At 44.4% G+C, this 21,282-nt stretch overlaps 1 protein-coding gene across 3 annotated transcripts in view; it reads right to left on the minus strand.

Moving 5' to 3' along the window:
• The window catches only part of TRRAP (transformation/transcription domain associated protein), a 300,061-nt gene that overhangs the window by 151,870 nt on the left and 126,909 nt on the right, over positions 1–21,282 (minus strand). For all 3 annotated transcript variants that reach the window (XM_082261087.1, XM_082261086.1, XM_082261085.1), the window contains 4 exons: positions 16,183–16,317; positions 15,922–16,032; positions 11,593–11,739; positions 5,265–5,478 (listed from right to left, as the gene is read on the minus strand). In XM_082261087.1, coding sequence (XP_082117213.1) covers positions 5,265–5,478; positions 11,593–11,739; positions 15,922–16,032; positions 16,183–16,317 — 607 coding nt within the window. The remainder of the gene's footprint in view (positions 1–5,264; positions 5,479–11,592; positions 11,740–15,921; positions 16,033–16,182; positions 16,318–21,282) is intronic.

The raw sequence follows: 21,282 nt of genomic DNA on the forward strand, positions 1-21,282 counted from the left end.
ACAGTGCATCAATGTTTGTTGTGTATGGGGCTGTTTAGCTGTAGACCAGTCAGGGTGCCCATGCTGACCCATGTCCACAGTCAAAAACACCTACAATGGGCACATGGGCATCAGAATTGGACCACAAGTGCAATGGAAGAAGGTGGTCCGGTCTGACGAATTCAAAAATGGTTTGAGGAACATATAAATGAGTTTGAGGCGTTGACTTGGCCTCCAAATTCTCCAGATCTCAATCCAATCGAGCATCTGAGAGATGTGCTGGAAAAAAAAAAGCCAAATTCATGGAGGCCCCATCTTGCAACTTGCAATTCTTAAATAATCTGCTACTGACAGCTTGGTGCCTGATATCATAGCCACAGCATACCTTCAGAGGTCTAGTGGAGTCAATGCCTTGAAGGGTTATGGTGGGTGGTCATACTGTTATGGCTGATTAGAGTACATCCCAGTAGAGTAACCTTTATTTTCTTAGCGGTGCGTACAAATGTCTCACACTGTTCATTGTAGCAGCCTCGCACCGTGTTACAATGTACAGTCTGAATAAGTGAGCACTGTGGAAAAGAGCCAAAGGCTATGACTCACTTGCAAATCTGAAAGCGATGACAACTTGCAGAGACAGGATCGCTACAAAGGGCATGGAATACACATCTGTTTCTAGTGTTGCTCCCTTGCTGGTTTGATGAGCAAGCAGGGTTGTAAAGTGACATTTTGCAGCATTTTTGTCACACAGGAAGCAAGAACACAATAACCTGAAAGCAGGGGCAGATTTTCTCACTATTTTAGTGATTCCATCCCTGGTGAGTTTTTGTCAGAAAGAGAATCGCAAGTATACCATTGGGCCTAGGGTTGTGTTTCAGGTTTGCAGGAAAATGCCTTTCCATGAGACTGCATCTCCTAAGCACAGTCATGTGATGCAAACCTAATTTCAATTTCTGATTTTCAAGCTTTACTCCCCCTATTCACACCTGGGAATATATTGTCACTCAATATTAAATAAAAGCAATATTAAAACTGTATTCAGATCTGATTTTCAGTATCTGCCAAACCATACTCCTGAGATTATATTATAACTTACTATTAAATAAAAGCAAAGTTAAAACTCTGTATTAGAATCTGATTTTTGAGATCTGTCATATTATACTGCCTACTCATTTCTGGGAATATATTATAACTAATAAAAGCCAATTTACAATCCAGTAATACAATCTGATATTTGAGATCTGCCAAACTATACTCCCTACATAGTACGAATACTCCTAGTCGGATAAAATTCTGTGTTCATATATTTTTAATTTATGCCATGTCTGCTATTTACTTCCCCCTTCACTCCTGGGATTATACCCACCCTCCCTTCACTCCTGGGATCATACCCACCCTCCCTTCACTCCTGGGATCATACCCACCCTCCCTTCACCCCTGGGATCATACCCACCCTCCCTTCACTCCTGGGATCATACCCACCCTCCCTTCACTCCTGGGATCATACCCACCCTCCCTTCACTCCTGGGATCATACCCACCCTCCCTTCACTCCTGGGATCATACCCACCCTCCCTTCACTCCTGGGATTATACCCACCCTCCCTTCACTCCTGGGATCATACCCACCCTCCCTTCACTCCTGGGATCATACCCACTCTCCCTTCACTCCTGGGATCATACCCACCCTCCCTTCACTCCTGGGATTATACCCACCCTCCCTTCACTCCTGGGATCATACCCACCCTCCCTTCACTCCTGGGATCATACCCACCCTCCCTTCACTCCTGGGATCATACCCACCCTCCCTTCACTCCTGGGATCATACCCACCCTCCCTTCACTCCTGGGATCATACCCACCCTCCCTTCACTCCTGGGATCATACCCACCCTCCCGGATTATACCCACCCTCCCTTCACTCCTGGGATTATACCCACCCTCCCGGATTATACCCACTCTCCCTTCACTCCTGGGATTATACCCACCCTCCCGGATTATACCCACCCTCCCTTCACTCCTGGGATTATACCCACCCTCCCTTCACTCCTGGGATTATACCCACCCTCCCAGATTATACCTACCCTCCCTTCACTCCTGGGATTATACCCACCCTCCCAGATTATACCTACCCTCCCTTCACTCCTGGGATTATACCCACCCTCCCTTCACTCCTTGGATTATACCCACCCTCATTGTCACATAATAGTAATGTTAAAACTCATCCCATAATAGAATAAAATTTCCACCATGATCTCCATATGCTTCTCACATTATACCGTTGCTCATTTTCAGATAATTGTGAAGTTAAAAGGCTATTAAAAGGTTTGCATTTGAACAGAAAAACAAAAAACAAACATGTCATACTTATCTGCCCTTAGCCATGGTTTTGTTTTGCACAGAGCAGGCCCAATCTTCTTCTTCGCGGGTCCTCCCCAGAGCTATTTCTCCCCCCCCATCCCCTGATCAGTGCCCTTAACAGCAAGCCACTTGCAATGGGGGCACTGGTGCATGCCCAGTCCCGAGCCCCGCTCTGTGTGTCCATAAGATACATAGAGCTGTGGCTCGGCCCCCACCCCCTCCGTTTCCTTCTCATTGGCCCACTAGCTGTGAGTGACAGCATTGGGAGCCAATAGAGAGAGCGGTCTCAGCCAATGAGGAGAGAGAGACCAAGGAGAGGCGAGGCTGGATCGAGAGTGAGCTTGAGCATGAGGGGGGCTGTGGGGGGAGCAGCACACGTAAGGTTTTTTACCTTCATACATAGAATGCACAATAGGTTAAAAAAAAAAACTTTCGCCTTCATAACCACTTGAATATTTTGTATTCGGCCTGTCATGGGCTCTTTAACATATTATCCAATTATTCAACAACGCTATAATTTAAGCTGTGCAGTTAACAATCCATTGAACCTCTAATGTTTTGTATCTCAGTAGTATGCTCTTTTTTCAAATAACCGGGAGCCAAAACAGAAAAATGATACTATACTCCTTCCTAGCTAATTAAGAATAATGTATGTTTAGAAAGACAAGGACCTTACAATAACCTAAAGCTAAAACCACGTCCAAGCAGGTAAATTCATTTCCCTCTGAGTTTAGAATGTGTTGCCATGGGGGGGGGGGGAGCTTAATGTTTAACGGTGAAAAATTTCATTTGCCATAAAAATGATTTAAAAATTATGAAACTGATTTTGCATGCCATTTGGGGAAAGGCTCACAGTCGAAGGAATCACTTGCTGTAAGAGGATTACAAATGCAATCACAAAGTCAGCTCTGAAACAAAAGGAGGATGAATACTTTGTGAAAAGGGCACTTGTTCCCTCCACGTGAGCATTGTAGTCCGTTTTAGAAGATACAATGGGGGCCTGTCTGAATATTAAGTCATTACTGAGAATTAACCAGACAGCTAAATTGCAGCTTTGGGAAAACCCCCAACTCCAAGAGACAGAGGGGTCGGCCTCAATAGACTTGCAAGCTGTGATCTGTTACAACACACCTCTTTCTTACTGTAGCCCCTCTGTGTTAATTAAAGGCCAGGTGCTGTGCAAACCGCTAATCCATCTATTTTAGGAGTATCTGTAGCCGATTAAAATTAATGAGGACTGCCATATCACAGGTCATAGATGCTGCACCTAAAGCAAACCCTTTCCAAGAGCTTGTCAGCATGGAAGCATCCAGTTTGGTACAAGAAACCTCAGATGAGTACCAGGGGAAAGCTTAGAGCATAGAAAGGGCACATACTGAGATGCTATCTTGTCACACTGAAGCCCACTAGAGGGCGCTTGGAGCACAGTAGGAGAACACTCCGAGATACTACCTTGTGTACCTATGCCCAGCAAGGGGAGATAAGTGCACAGTGCAAGTACACACTGAGATGCTGCCTTGTGGCACTAATGCTATTCTGTAGCACTTACAGCACAAAAGAAACACACACTAATATACTTCCTTGTGATACTAATGGCCACCAGGAAGTGATCGAACACACACTGAGATGTGGCCTTGTGGCACTATGGGGGCACTTAGCAAAGGCATTCATGACTTCTAAGCCTAAATGAATAAGCCAATTTCCATTATGATAAAACATGGGAACACAGAGCAACTTTATTATTTATTTATTTTCTGCTGTTGTGTTCCAATTTCCTGTTGAAAGTTGGCTACATTAGTTCTCCATGGTCCCATTTTTTGTAGAAGCCTAGCCACCTTCCTTGATCACTCCTGAGACGGAATAGGGATTATGAGTTTTGTGTGCATATAATGGCTGAAGGTTTTTTACCCTCGCATTCCATGCATGAAGGTAAAAAAAGAAAACGTATGTGTGCTGCTCCCTCCACAGCCCCTCAATACTCACCTGAGCCCCATCTCAATCCAGCAATATGTGCATGAGAGCCTCAGCTGTCCCAGGACTTCCTCTCCTCATTGGCTGAAAAAGCAGCGGGAGCCATTGACTCCCCCTGCTGTCAATCACAGCCAGTGAGCCAATGAAGATCGAGCAGGCGGCAGGGTTGAGCCTTGGCTCTATATGCCTTATGGATGCATAGAGCAGGGCTCGGTAGCGAGCATTCACCAGTGCCTCCATAGCAAGCAGCTTACTATTGGGGGCACTGGCCATAGGGGAGGAGCCAGGAGCGTTGGCGGGGGAACAGAGAAGAGGAGGATCAGGGCTCCTCCATGCAAAACCACTGCACAGAGCTGTTTAATAGGTTTGTTTTTTAAAAAGCCGAACATTTAGGCCCCTTTTACACTTGTGCGACTTGCCCTGCGATTTGGGACTACAAAATCGCATGACAAGTCATTCATTATTTCCATTGAGTACCATTCATATCTGTGCGACTTGAAGTCGCACCGACTTCAAAGTAGTCCCTGCACTACTTTGGACCTCAAAACGCATCAAAATCGTGCCAAAGACATTCAAGCCCAGTCAAACTCGCATCAAAATCGTGTCAAAATTGCAGCAACAAAGTCGCAACAAAATCGCAATAAAATCGTGTAACTTTAAAGTCGCACAAGTGTGAAAGGGGCCTTAATACCACTTTAAGGCAATGGGTACCTAAAATAAAATCTTATACTGCACCCACTTGCCAATGGCCAATGCAGCACACACTTGTGAGTGCTTTACTAAATCAGGTGTATACAGCAACTCTGTAACCAAAGGGGATGGTAAACAACAAAAACAAAACAGGTGCAGGAATGTGTATACGCATCTACATAAGGAGCCCTCTGGGATTCCCAGACAGGGTGACAGTAGTGTTAGAGAGATGGATAGGCACTAATGAAAAAGTAAGATAAATGAACATACTGGGCTCAGTAGGAAAAATGCTCATCAGCCGGGATAGCAATGTATGGACTGCTCGCAAGACCTTGGTGTTCCCACATGTCATGCAAGCTGAAATTCCCCTTTGCAGAGGTTTAAAGCTGCTGAGAATGGCTGGGTTCTGCAGAACAGTGAGCAGGAAACTCAAAACTTCTAGTCCGGTGCAGATGTTGGCGAAATTTGCTTGTGCAGGCTGTTCCTGGAGAAGAAAAAAAAAGTAACCATAATCTTAATACTGGACCATTGAAGGTGAACATATTACAACTTTAACATTCAAGAAAGCAATCGCTAAAAGGCTAGATTTTTAAGATCCCCTGAAACAGAACCAATCTCAGGTGGTCACTGAAGTCTTCCTTATCCCTGGTAAGGGGGTACCTGCAGCAGGAGACTGGTGTGTTCTGCCTGCTGACTATCCGTAAGGACAGGGGGATCTGCTCCCACAAGTTTGATGTGACACACCTAGATGCATAAGCCTTTCCTCGATTTCTGGAGGTTAAGAGATTTGGTTTGTAGGGGATTCTGTAAAAGAATCGGTTCTTGTAAGACGGAGACGGACAGTATCGTCCAGCACAGAAACCAAACTACCCCTCTTGTTGCAAGAAGGGCCCTCATTCTCTCTAGGTGGTGAATACACAACAGTGTCTGGATTGTGTAACAGAGTCCAAAACAGAAGAAGAACTGACTGAGGTGGGAACCTACACAGTAGAGGGAACAATTTCGTTTTGGAATATAAGAAATCAGTCTGGGAGATGAGGACACCCCAAGGAGAAAAGCACCCCCGGATACAGGGAGCAGATTCCCTAACAGCCATCTAGGGGCGAGGCTGAGTCAATGCACCGGGGACCACGAGGGGCGAGGCTGAGTCAATGCACCGGGGACCACGAGGGGCGAGGCTGAGTCAATGCACCGGGGACCACGAGGGGCGAGGCTGAGTCAATGCCCCGGGGACCACGAGGGGCGAGGCTGAGTCGATGCCCCGGGGACCACGAGGGGCGAGGCTGAGTCGATGCCCCGGGGACCACGAGGGGCGAGGCTGAGTCGATGCACCGGGGACCACGAGGGGCGAGGCTGAGTCGATGCACCGGGGACCACGAGGGGCGAGGCTGAGTCGATGCACCGGGGACCACGAGGGGCGAGGCTGAGTCGATGCACCGGGGACCACGAGGGGCGAGGCTGAGTCGATGCACCGGGGACCACGAGGGGCGAGGCTGAGTCGATGCACCGGGGACCACGAGGGGCGAGGCTGAGTCGATGCACCGGGGACCACGAGGGGCGAGGCTGAGTCGATGCACCGGGGACCACGAGGGGCGAGGCTGAGTCGATGCACGGGGGACTACTAGGGGCGAGGCTGAGTTGATGCACCGGGGACTACTAGGGGCGAAGCTGAAAGATGTCTCAGAAAAGGATCCCCCAACACTCGATACTACTGGCAGGGAGGACACAAGGGTGACTTCCCTGTCTGATGGGGCCAAAGGTAAACATGCTGTGGACCTTTGTAATGAGGAAAAATGGAGGTTACCCTCGCCTACATGTAACAGACAATTTTCCACCCTGAAAACTGAAAATGCATGATCTGCCTGGATCTTGCAGGCATTGGGCCCTTCAAGGAGATGTTGACCACTAGGATTAGGAAATCTACTTTCCTCACAGGATATCCCACAATGAAAATGCCAGCAAAAGGCACCGGGCAAAACACAGGAGTCCATACTCTGAGAAGTATCACATATGCATGAGTGACACTGAGGATTGGTAGACAGCTTTATGGCTTTGATTAGTAGGCAGCTGGCCGCCCACGAGATATTTATTCAGTGCCGTTCATAAACGGCCTTCGGCAAATAACAGGCTACAGATCCGCTGCTTACAAACGGTACCTTGGAAGAAAAGGGCTTAAACACAATAATACTACACATATACATGTTTCAACTCTTATTTAGCAATTTATCTGGTGTTCCAGTGCCGTTAGGAGGATGTTTATGCCCGGGTGACACGCTAAGATGACTCTCTGTGATAAAAGTTTATTGTTCATCTTCGAGTTCAGATCGTGATCATCGCTGATTTAAAGTTGAATTAATTAGCATTTGCTTTATAATAAGTCTGAATTTCACAATACAGAAAAATATAATTTGGAAGCAAGACTGCTAAACATTGCAATTATAACACCCAATAACATCACAGAAAAAAAACGAAAAAGAAAGAAATAATACATGAATTCATATAATGGCCAATTGTTCCTTGAGCATAAAACATTTTCACATGGCTAAATTGCAATTGCTGGAGAAATCAGAGCAGGGATTTGTGCAGCTAATTATAGGGAACTTGTTATGTATGAAAATCAATGGATGAACAAATGAAATAGCTGGTGATACTTCAAGTCGGACTTCTCAGAGGATGCATGCTAATGCCTGCTATTTCCACTATGGTATTTTACTGCTGCAGCAATAGAGGTGAAATAATGGTTTGGCAGGACAATAAAGTTCTGATTTTATTCCCCAGATCCTCCTATCCTCCTTACCACAGAGTGGTACATGCTATGTGCAAAGTGTTATCCGACTTCTATCAACACTAAGAATAAATGATGAAATAATGGAGGGGCTGTGAATCCTAACCGTAGCAGGGTGCCAGCTGAAGATTTGAAGGTGTTAATGCGGAGGTAAACCGCATGGTGCTTTCACCCACAAAATGATGAAGACTTTTCAATTTAAAGTGAAAATATAAAAATACATAGAAATAAATATTTAGCTTAAAAACGAGAAGTGTGGGAATCGCAAATTAATAGCAAATAAAAATTCATACTCACCTCCCTGCTGCAGCATCAGTGCAATGCTGAAGCTGTCCCCCGGCGGTTCAAAGACCGAGAACTGAGGCTGATTTCTCAGTTCTTAGTCTTCACTAAGATGAGAGCGGTTACTGTCAGCAGTCAGTGGTGTGCTGAGAGGTTGATTCATCTGGGTGGATCCCGACTTTAAAGAGGAAGTAAACCCTCCTCTGTAACTTTTACCTATAGGTAAGCCTATGATAAAGCTTACCTATAGGTACTGTAAATATCTCCTAAACATGTACGGTTTAGGAGATATTTACCTTACATGCAGCCAGTGACGTCACTAGCGCATGCACTCTGAAGGAACGGCTGCTCGTGCCGTTCCTTCAGAGCTCTGTGCCGTGACCGTCGTCTCCCGCGTGCGTGCGCGGGAGTGACGTCACCGCGGCATCCAGCCAATCAGATGGCCGGATGCCGCGATCCCGGAAGACGGGCGACTGGACATGTCGCCCGGCATGCAGGTAAGCGGATGGCACGGCGGGGGCTCGTTCTAAGGTAAGTATTTTATAATGAGCTAGTATGTGATGCATACTAGCTCATTATGTGTTTCTCTTGCAGGTTTCAAAAAAAAAAAAAAAAAATGTTTTTGGGGTTTACAACCTCTTTAAAGCTGTGATTCCTCCAGAGCCTAGGAGCAGCTCTGTGACATCTGACAACAGCAGATTTTAGCCGATTGACAGCTGAATCTGTTGAAGTAGGACTATAAAAAGTTTGGCCATACTTCTGTTTTATCTCCTTGATGCCAATGATACATAAATATGCGGCCTTCAAGGGATTGTACCAGGGTGATGCCTTCAACTGCAGGCATCACCCAGGTACTGTTTTTTAGAGCCGGAAGTCGGCTTTCTTGTAATAACAACCGATGCAGCTAATCAGGGCATCCCACCAGGAAACCCAAGCGACCAGCCGGGCAGGAGACCCGAACTAAGCCGGAATCGGCTTAGATCGGGTCTCAGATCTAGTAACCTGGAAGTGAAGTCACAACATCACTTCCGGTTTGTCTTAAAGGAGCCAGTTTTAATAAATAGAAAGTATTCAAAAACGCAGATTTTGACATTCTGAACACTTTCAAGTGCAGAGTAGGGGTTTGGGGACAGCGTAAAAAAAAATAATAAATAATATATATATATAGTAAAAAAAAATCCCCCCCATTCCTTCGTGCTCACATACAGTAGCAAAAGCATATGCAAGCCGCGCCCGCAAATGTAAACCGTGTTCAAACCACTCATGTGAGGTATCACTGGGACTGTTAAAGTGAGAGCAATAATTCTAGCACTAGACCTCCTCTAACTGCAAACTGGTAGCCGTTAAAAAATGATTAAAGCGTCTCCTAAGGAGATTTTTTAGTACCGTAGTTTGTCGCCATTCCAGGAGTGTGCGCAATTTTAAAGCATAACATGTTAGGTGTGTATTTACTCGGCGTAACATCTTTCACAATATACAAAAAAATTGGACCAACGTAACGTATTTTTTTTTTTTTTAATTCATGAAGTGTATTTTTCCCCAAAAAAATTGCATTTGAAAGACCGCTGCACAAATTACAGTGTGACAAAAAACTCTGCAATGACCGCCATTTTATTCTCTAGGGTCTCTGCTAATATATTATATAATGTTTGGGGGTTCTAAGTAATTTTCTAGCAAGAAATACAGATTTTAATCAACAACTGTCAGAAAAAAGCTTAGTCTACAAAGGGGATAAACTAGATTTTAACCCTAACCAAACATTTGGTTTGCTAAAGCACTTGCCAGTGTCTAAAGAAATTGCCATGTAAAGCAATTGCCATGTTTTTTCTTTGCATACTGTTAAATTTTTTCATCCTTTGTTGAATCTTAGTGCTGCTGATCTCCTGCAACCATTTACTGTCTACATCAGGGGTCTCCAATCTTTCCAAAAGGTTCAGTTTACTGTCCTTCAGACTTTGGGAGGGGGGGGGGGGCAGACTTTGCCCAGTGGGAGTAGAAAATGGATGCAACAGCCCCATCATTGTCGTTATTGGGAGCAATAGTGCCCCATTATTGGTATCAATGGGAGGAAATGGGCCTTATCATGCGCCTGTGGGAGGAAGATTTAAAATCACTGATGTCAGTTGAAAGTGCTACTAAACCCAGGAGCCTGCATTCACTATATCTGGTCTCCCACAGTACAAAGAAATGCAATTATTTTAGCAAATTTAAACTGCTAAATACCTTTTGTCATCAGCAGTATATAGCAGTCTTGTGACTTCTATCAGTGTCTGGTTAAAGCTTGCAGGAGTATTTATTCTCCTCTGACTGTCCTATGAAGCTGCATTACCCCTGACTTTCTGTCCGGACAGTGCTGATCATATGCACCCTCCCTTAAAAAAAAAACGCTTTAGCAATAAACCCCAAACTGAGCATGTGCAGAGTGCCTCCAAAGCTCTGTTCTATCAGCATATGGATTGGGGACAGTAAAAGAAGGGGAGGTTCAGAGAAGAAAGGATCAAACAGCCTTTTTACACAATGCTGAGGATTAACCCCTTAGCTTCCACAGTGAGTATAACAAGCATGCTTTACTTCAAATACAGACTGATTTTACTGTTGTGGGTTTAGTAACACTTTAAAGAATAGTGCCTTGTATTAGTGGGAGAAATAGTGCCCCATCATTGGTGTAAGTGAAAGGAAGAATGCCTCATCATTGGTGCCAGTGGGAGAAAGAGTGCCGCGTTGTTGGCATCAGTGGGAGAAATGGTGCCCCAAGGGCTGGATAATGGCAAGCAAAGGGCCTCATTCAGGCCCTGGGCCGCAGTTTGGAGACCACTGGTCTACATGCTTGCAGTAGTATTGGCATGCCATTGCTCAGGGTAGGTTTCTAACGGTGAAAACTGTGGGACATACCATGGCTACATTTTTCCACTAGAATCAAACCAGCATGATACTAAATTTAAGTGTACAGTTTTGTGATTTTAAGTGCCAGGTCACACGGTAACACGTGCATTCCCATGCGGTCTGGTTTTGACAGACCATTCATTTAAATGAGCTGCAAAATGCATGGAAGGGAGAAAAGTAGTGCAAGCACTACTTTTTCAGATCGCACTGCTCATATCTGCATGGTACTGGTGGTACTTGCAATGAGGTGGCTGCAAACGCACTGCATTTGTGAGATGTGTTTTGGGTACAATTAACAACTAATTGGCAACCACATGCGTCTCACAAGGGCAGCGCATTTTGGTAAAATGTTGTTAGGAGACCCCAAGTTAAATATGGCCAAATTCCAAAAGTCACACATGAATGGCAAAAAATACAACATATTGTTTTTATTTACCTTACAGGTTGCTGATTTACCTACTTAAAGGGGTGTATTTATAAAGCGGTGAATCTGACGTTCATCAACCATTCGCTACAGGTGAATTTTCCTTGTGCATGTGTTTTATTGATGGTGATCAATTCATCTCCAGTGAACTTTCGTGAAAGTCACATTCATTGCTTTATAAATCTACTCCTAATAATAAAGGTGTGTAATGCAATGTTACTTACAACTGTCATAAGAAGCTTATCAAACCACTGGAGCTTCAGCTCAGATTTGGGCCACATGTCGGAACGCAGCGCAGTTTTCAGAAGGTTGACACAGCGACGAGACAGAAGCTCTCCAGGAGAACCAGCTGTGTTTGAATTGTCATTCACCTACATTAACAGAATACAAAGAAGAAAGTTAAGCTTGGCAATTCATCACAAAGGCAAAAAGCATAACAATATATTTTAAGGTTGTGGAAAAAAACAAAGAACTTAAGGCTCCGTTCACATCTAGGCGTTTTGGGGCGTTTTTGGGGCGTTTATCTGCTCTAGGATCAGCTCTCAAAACGCCCAACAAGACAAATCCTATTCATTTCAATGGCCCCTGTTCACATCTGAGCGTTTTGACGCTGTTTACAAAACGCCCAACGCTCAAAAAAGTACATGAGCTTCTTTTTGGGCAGATTACAGGCGTTTTCCATTGATCTCTATTCAATCTAAAAACGCCTGCACAAAAATCGCGGTAAAAATCGCGGTAAAATACGCCGCAAAAATCGCGGTAAAATCGCGGTAAAAAACGCGCGAAAAACGCTACGCTCAGGTGTGAATGTAGCCTAAAGGTTTTCCACTAAAACTAATTGGAAGAACATTCAATTTAATGATTTAGCGATAACCACTTAAAGCTGAATTGCACTGCATCTGAGCAACACAAGAAAAAAAGCTATTTAATTCATTTTTAATCTACAAAACAAACTCCCCCACCAATCCATGTCTCCATGCTTTATTGTGCTGAGAAATCACTTTAAAAAACACCCCCCTAGCATTTATGGTCGTAGCCATCTTGAGGAGGGGCAGAAGATTCAGGTAGCATTTACTTCCTGGAATCCATCTGCTCTTAGTTCAGGCATGAAGGCAGAAGGGTGTGCTTAGTTGAGAAAACCCCTCCTGAGAACTCCTGGGATGTATGGCATAATTTGCCTAGACCTGGAAACCAGGAAGTAAATAAAGAAATGTGAAAAAATGGGATTTTGACTTAACCTAAAATCAATTTCTCTGATGTTCATTGACGGACACAGCTCCTGATATTCTTAACCATTTGGGTTATACTGTCCCCTACAAAAGTAGGACACCAGGCAGAAAAAAAGTCTGGCTACGCCTATGGGCAGTACCAGGGGGGTATACTCCCTCTCTCTGCTATAGGTAGTGTACTGTTTTTTTTCTGCCTAGTGAGGAGTAAGGACTTAGTTCCTTGCTAGCGCAGGAGGAGACTCCACATGCAGAAGGATGTCGTCCAAGTAGTCCAGTACCACGATCTCCTGCTGCTGACGTAGCAAAGCAAAGGGATTCCTTATGGGGGTATCACCTAGCAAAGTGCTTGGGGACGCTTTGGTCATCCCCACTCTGTAGTGACAATTCTTTTAAAATAGGATGGCTTGTGAGTGCTGAAGGGGACCTGTGCCTCCTTCACAGTTGCGTCCTCCATCTTTAGGGTCTCATGCACAGATACAATCAGTGCGTCCCCCAGAGCTTTTTCGTTGCAGAAGTGGAGGAACCCTCCTCATTATCTGAGGATTCAGGAGTGTAGTCGCAGACCCATGCAGGGTGACCAACGTCCATGGCAGCCGAATCGAGGGGAAAGATGAGGCAGGGGAAGGTGCTTTTTTTGCCAGCCTGTCGCCCAAAAGCCAACTCAAGCGGGACACAAAGGACTCCAGGACCTCTGTCAGTGCGTCAATGGATGATTGGGATCCAGAGGGCCACAAGGCCTCAGAGAGGGGATCAGGTGGGGAGATGTGCTGTAAAACACTTCATGGATCACCAGGGGGGCCCCACAAAAAAATTGTAAAACACTACTAAAAGGAACACCCCCCACCGCTCTGGTAGCACAACCGGTTGTCAGTCACAGAGCCCCAATCAATCCTCAGCAGAGAGGGAGAGGACCCCACCAGACTCACCACCCTGCAGAAACCAGCCACTGTAGCCACCAGGAGAATCTGCACTGCACACATGGCGATCAGGAAAGGAAAAGATCCAGGAGTCAGCACCAGGGGATGAGGAGGGACTCCCACTGTCAAAAGCACCGCCCACAGGGCGCGACTGTCATGGCGGCCGCAGTTTTCTATGGAAAACCACCGCAAATTGGTCACCGGACTACACAAACATGGCCGCCATGCATTGCAGCACAAAGGCAACAAGAAAATGGCAGCACCACAAGGCTCCCAGGTGGGATCCCTAGGCCTCAGGACAGACACAGGCAGGACGTGGGGCCCTGGCATGAGCCCCCACCAGGTACACCTCCCCCCCCCAGTCACAGCCAATGGTCTAGTTGCCAGCAGCGCACCCCCACAACCCCCCCCCTCGCCAGCATTGCGCCCTGCCCCCACCCCGGGAGGTGTACCAGACCACCCACACAACACCAGCATTAGTGGAGGGGGGCGGTAGGATTAGGGGGGGGGGGGGGGGAGACAGGTGAGTGGGGGTTCCTAACTTCCTAATGGGAAGTAGGGGAACCCGGGGGTCCGACCATCTCACAAAGGGGCCCGCATCGACCCCAAAACCCTCCAGGGGGAGAGGGGGGGGGGGGCAACTACTCACCATACAAAGGACTAGGCAAGCACCACTTCAAACCGAACCCCTCACCATTGAAATGGGGAGGCTGTCGGGCAGGAGGAACGCTGTGACTCGGGCCAAAACCCGTTCGTATGCAACCTTGCGAGGCGTTTAACTCGCAGGCAAGCCCCCGTCCGGTGGGGCTATGTCGCGGCCGACCTAACGCGGAGCTGAGGTCTGCGTGCACTCGCTGCCCAGAGGGGTGACCACTGGATCTAGATTATCCAGCCCGTCGCCCAGTCCAGCAGTGGATTGTAAATCTCACAGGAAACAACCAGGAGAAAATTTTCTATCCAAAAAGAAAAAAAAATGCCAGGACCAGAGATCCTACCAAGGAACTAGGTCCTTACTCCTCACTAGGCAGAAAAAAAACTGAGTACCTATAGCAGAGAGAGGGAGTATAATACCCCCTGGGACTGCCCATAGGCATAGCCAGACTTTTATTTCTGTCTAGTGTCCTACTCTTGTAGGGGGCAGTATAACCCAATGGTTAAGAATAATTAACCATGTGCAATTCACATGTCAGTCAGTGCTGTACAATTTGAGCCTATTCATTTTGAATGGGTTCAAACCACACCGCACCAAAGTAGTGCATGCACTACTTTTGGAAAAGCACTGCAACTGGATCGCATGGAAGTTTTGTACCATGCAATCCGGTGCAAGCAAAAGCACTGGTTTTGCAACGTGCATTTAGGGTGTAGTGACCATTGCAGTGACACGCAATGGCAAGGGCAGTGCTCTTTGAACGCAGCGCGGCACATGCACACGGATTTCCCACACCAAGTTCTAGTTTGAATTAAGGCACAAAAGAGTAAATGCTGATTTAGAGAGTGAAGTTTCACTTTAAGATTTTTTTCCCCAAAATCAATATATTAGGGGAAACACTACAAGAGTAGCATGACACTGGCACCTTGAGGGCTGGGTGGATTATGATACGCAGTCATAAATTAAAAAGATGCATGTTGCATCAATCAATGCCAAACCCCATTCTTAATATGCTAAAAAATTGCTTTTGTTACATTTAAAAAAAGTCCTGCCTATTAGCAAATACAATGCGGTGCCTTATGTCTTTTTTAGCCAAAAAAGCCACTTCTGTGGACCTTGTGATTTACTGTCATGTTAAGCCAGATTTCCCTGACTGTAAAAGCCCTGCTAAGTTGCTTGTACCTTCTCCAATTAAAGCACTTATCAGATACCAGATATGCTTTGGGACACTTAGCAGATACCATTAACTGCCGGTTAACACTAGTGCGACAAAGTCACATGACAAGAGAAAACACAATATAATCAATAGTGCCCATTCTCATCAAAGCAACACAGCATTGTGCAACTTTGAAAAAGGTTCCTTTGCTACCTTTGTACAATTTACAGTGTGGCCCCACAGATTATGCAACTACATATTTGCATTGAAAATCACATTACAGCAGGATGATCCGAGCCTAAGACCGCCCTCTTTAAACAGGGTAAAAGAGGAGCTTAGCCCAGAACTGATCTGCAGAGAGTACTTTTAACTTCAGCAAGTTACATTTCTGGTATTATTGGCATCTGTTAACAGCAGGGTATTGGTACAGCAAACTGAATAGTTTTAATACGCTCGATTTCTGTACCCACATGAGAAATATGGGCCTTTAAAAAGCTGTGGTTATGACATGTATAGCAGAAAGCACACACACTTTTGCCTAAAATATAAGAATGTTAAAAAAAACAATATGCAACATTCACCATACACTGAACTGAGTGTACCTGGCATGCGATTCTAATGAGGAAATTGACCACGGTGTCTGTGTGCTGCTTCTCAATGGGTTTAGTAATGACAGCATCTGCCCCAGGGAGAGACTGGCTGCGGCCAAACACCTGCAATGAAAACAGGCAAGTAAAATCCAGATGAGGGTTCCAAAACTGGAAATAAATCCCAGGATATTCCAGGTGAAGCTGAACAGATTAACAACATCAACAAAGGAGTCTCGAGAGAATATAATAAAACTGCAAGTAAAACAGGCTTACTGTGCTGATTCCCCCTGTGGCTGTTCTGAAACGCTTCACCTCCTGGCTGGCATCGACGGTCATACTCCTCTTTATGCCACCCGCACCTGAGCTGCCACCTTCACCGCTGCCATTTGCATCCGTGTCAGAATCAGGCTGGGGATAGCAGGAATTACAGTTATTTATTTTATAAAAAAATCTGGAAAAGTACTTCGTATTAAAACAGGGTAGCATGCCAAAATTTAACACATTCTCAACAGGATGTTAAAGACTTGCTGTATGTTTGTGCCAGAGGTGCCTGCTAAAAAGGGTTCTATGCATATCCCTTCCTTCGGTCACACATTAGGCTTATTTTCAGTTAACCCTGCAGGCAAATCTAAAAAAACAAAAGAAGTCACTAGTGCTATGAGAACCTCTCTAGCAGCCTGGAGGCCAAAGGTAGCTGTAATGAACACAGGAACAGTATAAGCTGGTAAAAGCATATTAATAATTTCGGTCTATTCTAACAGCTGAGGTGGTGGTGTTCAAAATATATGTAAGTTTGCTTCAGTATTTAAATATAAAGGGCTGATAACAGGCAGGTTAGAGATTTCCTATACCAGAAGCCTAGGGTAAGGAGTCATTCAAGCCCTTATTGCTTTAAAAAGGCCAGGGAATGGTCACTAAAATTCACTGAAGTTGTCCTCAGATGGATCAAAATTTAGCCAGTTCAGCAGTGACTGGCCAAATTTGATTTGGGGTATTGGCAGATCAACTTCAGTACAACCAGCCCGTAGGGTTATTTTTTGTTCATTCACTCCCAGCGGCTATGTCTGCCGGCAGTGATCAATGTATTCTGATGGTGGGGAAACCTCTCAGTTTCAGAATACAATAGCACAGCGGGAAGGGCCCCCCATCAACACTGACTGTGCTGATGTGGGAACCGAGAACTTTCATTTCCTTCAACACATACTCGAAGGAAAGAAAATTGCATAATGCATAGTCTGCCTAAAGTCTCGAACACACGCGTCGAAAATCAGCAGGGAATTTTCGTCCGACGACCGATCTGCCGATTTTCGGCTTGTTAGTATGATGCTTCCCACAACCGACTCAGACTTTTCGGCCGAAAAAAATCTGGTGTGCAGGCTATAAAATTTTTAGCCGATTTTGGTGCAGTCAGTACAGATTTCGACAGGGAAAAATCTAATGAGCAAGACTGGGCATGCTAAGAGAGGAAAGAACACAAAGAAAGCAAACCAACACATGACATCACTTCTGAAGTAGAATTTTGTCGGGCGAGAAAATACGTGTGCAGTCTAGGCACATTCCAACCTACAAAACACCACTCTGGACAAAAGACGGACGATCGCTCGGCCAATAATCGTTACGTGTGTACTAGGCTTTAGTCTTTCTCCCAATCTATACTGGAAACTAACCTTTTTCAACCAGGGTGCCTTGGCGTTTCTTCAGGGGTGCCTTAAGCAAAATGCCTAAAAATGAATCAAAAATTGTATACAAGCCAGCAGGTGGCTTAGCCGCGGGTTTTTATTATGCACCATTACAACTTTCTAGACACTAGCATCTTAACAACCAATGACGTCTTCAGTTAATAAGAAGGATGTCTGTTGCCTCCACAGCATTCTTGCTTGACCCTCCTCTGCCTCTCGCGCTCAGCACTGGGGTGACATTAGCTGACTCATGGAGAAAAATTGAGGGAGAAGGGAAACATTGGAATACTAGTCAGAACCAGTTTTCAAAAGTGTATTTGCTTTGGAAGAATAAATCACCTCTAACGCTGTGTGTCAAACGTGTGGATGTTGCAACATAAAGCTTTTTAAATTGTTTTTTTAGATTTTAGAATGGGGTGCTTGGAGACTGTCCGTAATTTTAAAGGTTGTCTTGAATGAAAAAAGGTTGAAAAACGCTGCTGTAAACTACCTATTCTAGCTACTACCTCAGGAGGACAACCACAGCCTGCTATGAGCAGAGGCTTTGTTTACTCTTTCTGCAATCCTCTTCACAACTTTGAAGACTACTGTGCTCTGACCACTTCTAAACTTGAACAGTACAAACACAGGTAAAAGTGAGGCGCTGGATACAGATTTTCGATGGGTAATTACGATTTTTACTGAGCACACAGGCTCCAGTTCGGCGGGGCTTCACAAAATGGGGACACCCCTTTAGAAATACAGGACCAGAGGTGAGATTCATGTATACACAATCCAATGCCAGCAAAAAACACATCCAAGAGTGCTACGTTTTATTGATAAAACTGATTTATAGCAGTAAATATCCACTGAATTTTGGGGGCCAAACAGACTCCCCCTTCATCAGGTCTCAGGAATTTTGACTGTGCTTAAATGAACTCAGACGGTCCCAACCATTCGCGTCTCAGAAAATGGTCCTATATGAAAGTCTTTGTAGCTAGAGAGCGCCAAAAACAGGTCTAAAATTGTATTATTAAAATTGGGTCACAGAAAAAAATCCAATGCGTTTTGAAGCCATACAGACTCCTTCCTTCTTCAGAGCTAAGGAATTTTGACAGTGAATAAATGAACTCAGATTGCCTCCCAACCGTCTCGTTTCTCGGAAAATGATCCAATATGAAAAAGTCTATGTATCTAGAGAGTGCCAAACGCAAATCCAAAACTTTATCGCTACAAATTGGTTCATGGAAGAAAAAATCCAATGCGTTTTGGAACCAGATGGCCTCCATCAGGTCTCCGGAATTTTGACTGTGCTTAAATGAACTCAGATGGCCTCTCTACCTTATCATGTCCCGTAAAATTATTCTATGCAAGTCTATGTATCCAGAGAGTGCCAAACAAACATCCAAACTTTTATTGCTACAATTGGTTCACGGAAGAAAAAATGGAATGTGTTTTGGGGCCAGACCCATCTCAAGGCTCAGGAATTTTGACTGTGCTTAAATAGACTCAGATGGGCCAGACAAACCTGTACTCTGGTTTAATGCAGTTTTCTCTTTTGCTGCAATTGGTAATGGGTATAAGGCATCTTATGAGACTATTGCAAGCAGAAAACCAGAGTATAGATTTGTCTAGAATATGCTTATGGGGGTCCATTCAAGGACGGTCAATATTCCTGAGCCCTGATGAAGGGATGCATTGTATTTTTTTCTGCTAAGAACAAATTTTTCAATCGGACTCTGGACATCTGGGACGTGTGTTTGATCCTTTCTATATACAAAGACTTGCGTAGGACCATTTTCCAAGACAGTAGAAGGTTTGGAGAGAGCTCTATACAAGGCTAAAGTTGAAGAGAATTATTTTCTGATGATGTAAACAAAATAGCTGGGGTAGGGAGTTTATGGTATAGAATAGGTCAGGGGGGCTAGCGAAGCTTTAAAGATCACTGGGAATAAGTGGGAGACATTCTGGGTCTTTACCCACATAAGCAAAGCATCTTTATGACTCTGATGAAGAGAAGGAACACAGTTTAGTTTCAGAAACAAACTGCTTATGCAGTATAGGAGTGACCACACAATTATATATATATATATATATATATATATATTAAAATATGTGCTACGTTTAAGGGCACACGAGACTGTTTTTTTTACAGTATTCAGTGCAGGTCTGAAATCCAAAGGGCTCTGTAGGGAAACAACTGATTTAAAGAAGTGGGGTACTAGTAGGCACATAAAGGTTGATCTTCGTGCTATATTTCAATTCTCACTTTCTGCAAACATGGTGAAAAAAATGTGTCAGTTTATATTTTGGTACTATCATCTTATCAACAGGCATATAGGCAAACCCTAATGGGAGTAATGGTTAGCATACTAGTTGGCTGCCCATCATGTTTGATGGGTAACATTACAAACAAAATGTGTGTTGCAAACTAGAGCCTGCAGACAGCTGAATGACAGAGGCTAAATAACAGTTTTTGCTTAGCTCTGTACGCAGACTTCAACCTTAGCTCATAGTAGAGCTACGCGATTCTGGATAAAACGAGAATCACAATTTATTTGCTTAGAATAAAAATCACAATTCTCGGTGTAACATCATCTTTTAAATTATACAAAAAATTGGGCTAACTTTACTGTTTAGTTTTGTATTTTTTTTCCCCAGAAAACTGCGTTTGAAAGACTTCTGCGCAAATACATAGTGTGACATAAAAGATTGCAACAATCGCCATTTTATTCTCTAGGGTCTGTGGTAAGAAATAAAAGAAAAATTATATGTTTGGGGGTTTAAAGTCATTTTCTAACAAACAATACTGATTTTGACTTGTAAGCAACAAGTGTAAAAAAAAAAAAAAAAGTCTTTAGGAGGCTAAACTGCCGTCACTTACAGAGGGAAATTCATTCCTTTGATCTAAAAGAACGAAATTATACATTGTAAAACATTGTGTTTAGAGTTATCTAGCAGCCTTTGGCCCCGTTCACATAAAAGCGACGCTACTTCGCACCGCGACCCTTCCGAGGTCGCGGTGCGAGCAGCGCGCCGCGACCTCGGAGCGGCCGCCACGGACTTCATAACATTGAAGTCTATGGCGGTCGCCTCCTGGTCGCCCCAAAGAAGCTCCGGACACTTTTTCTAAGTCGGAGCGACTTGTCGCTCCTATTAGAACGGGTCCGCAGCTTCCCTATGGGAGGCGACCCACGGCGACCTGTAAGGCGACCAGGGACTTAATGTTGTTAAACATTTTGGAGGCTCTTATTTTTTTTATTTTTTGACAGCTTTGAGTGAGCAGAAAACAGCTCTGTAAGAATCCAGGACATGCCGTTTTAAGATGGTGGTGGGGGTCGAGGGTCGTGGGGTGGCAGCATGTATCGCGATTTTTTAATGATTAATCATGCGGCTCTAGCGCATAGCTAAAAAAAAATCCTACCTGGATAACTGAAAATGTTCCTGATTTTGGATATATATATATATATATATATATATATATATATATATATATATATATATATATATATATATATATAATTTTTATTTATTTTTTTGTTTAAGTTTATAAACCTTTGTTTCAATAACTTATTAATAAGTTATTTCAGTTATTTCAAATATCTCTAGCCTAGCCTACTGCTATTAATCTAAACAATCTTACTGTATGAAGAATCCAACACATTTCCACTATGGCCTGTGAGAAGGCACTACTGTGTCACACATTTCAGAGAAT

The sequence above is a fragment of the Pelophylax lessonae genome (assembly GCF_965119305.1).
Source record: "Pelophylax lessonae genome assembly, chromosome: 6".
In the NCBI taxonomy this organism is placed as follows: domain Eukaryota; kingdom Metazoa; phylum Chordata; class Amphibia; order Anura; family Ranidae; genus Pelophylax; species Pelophylax lessonae.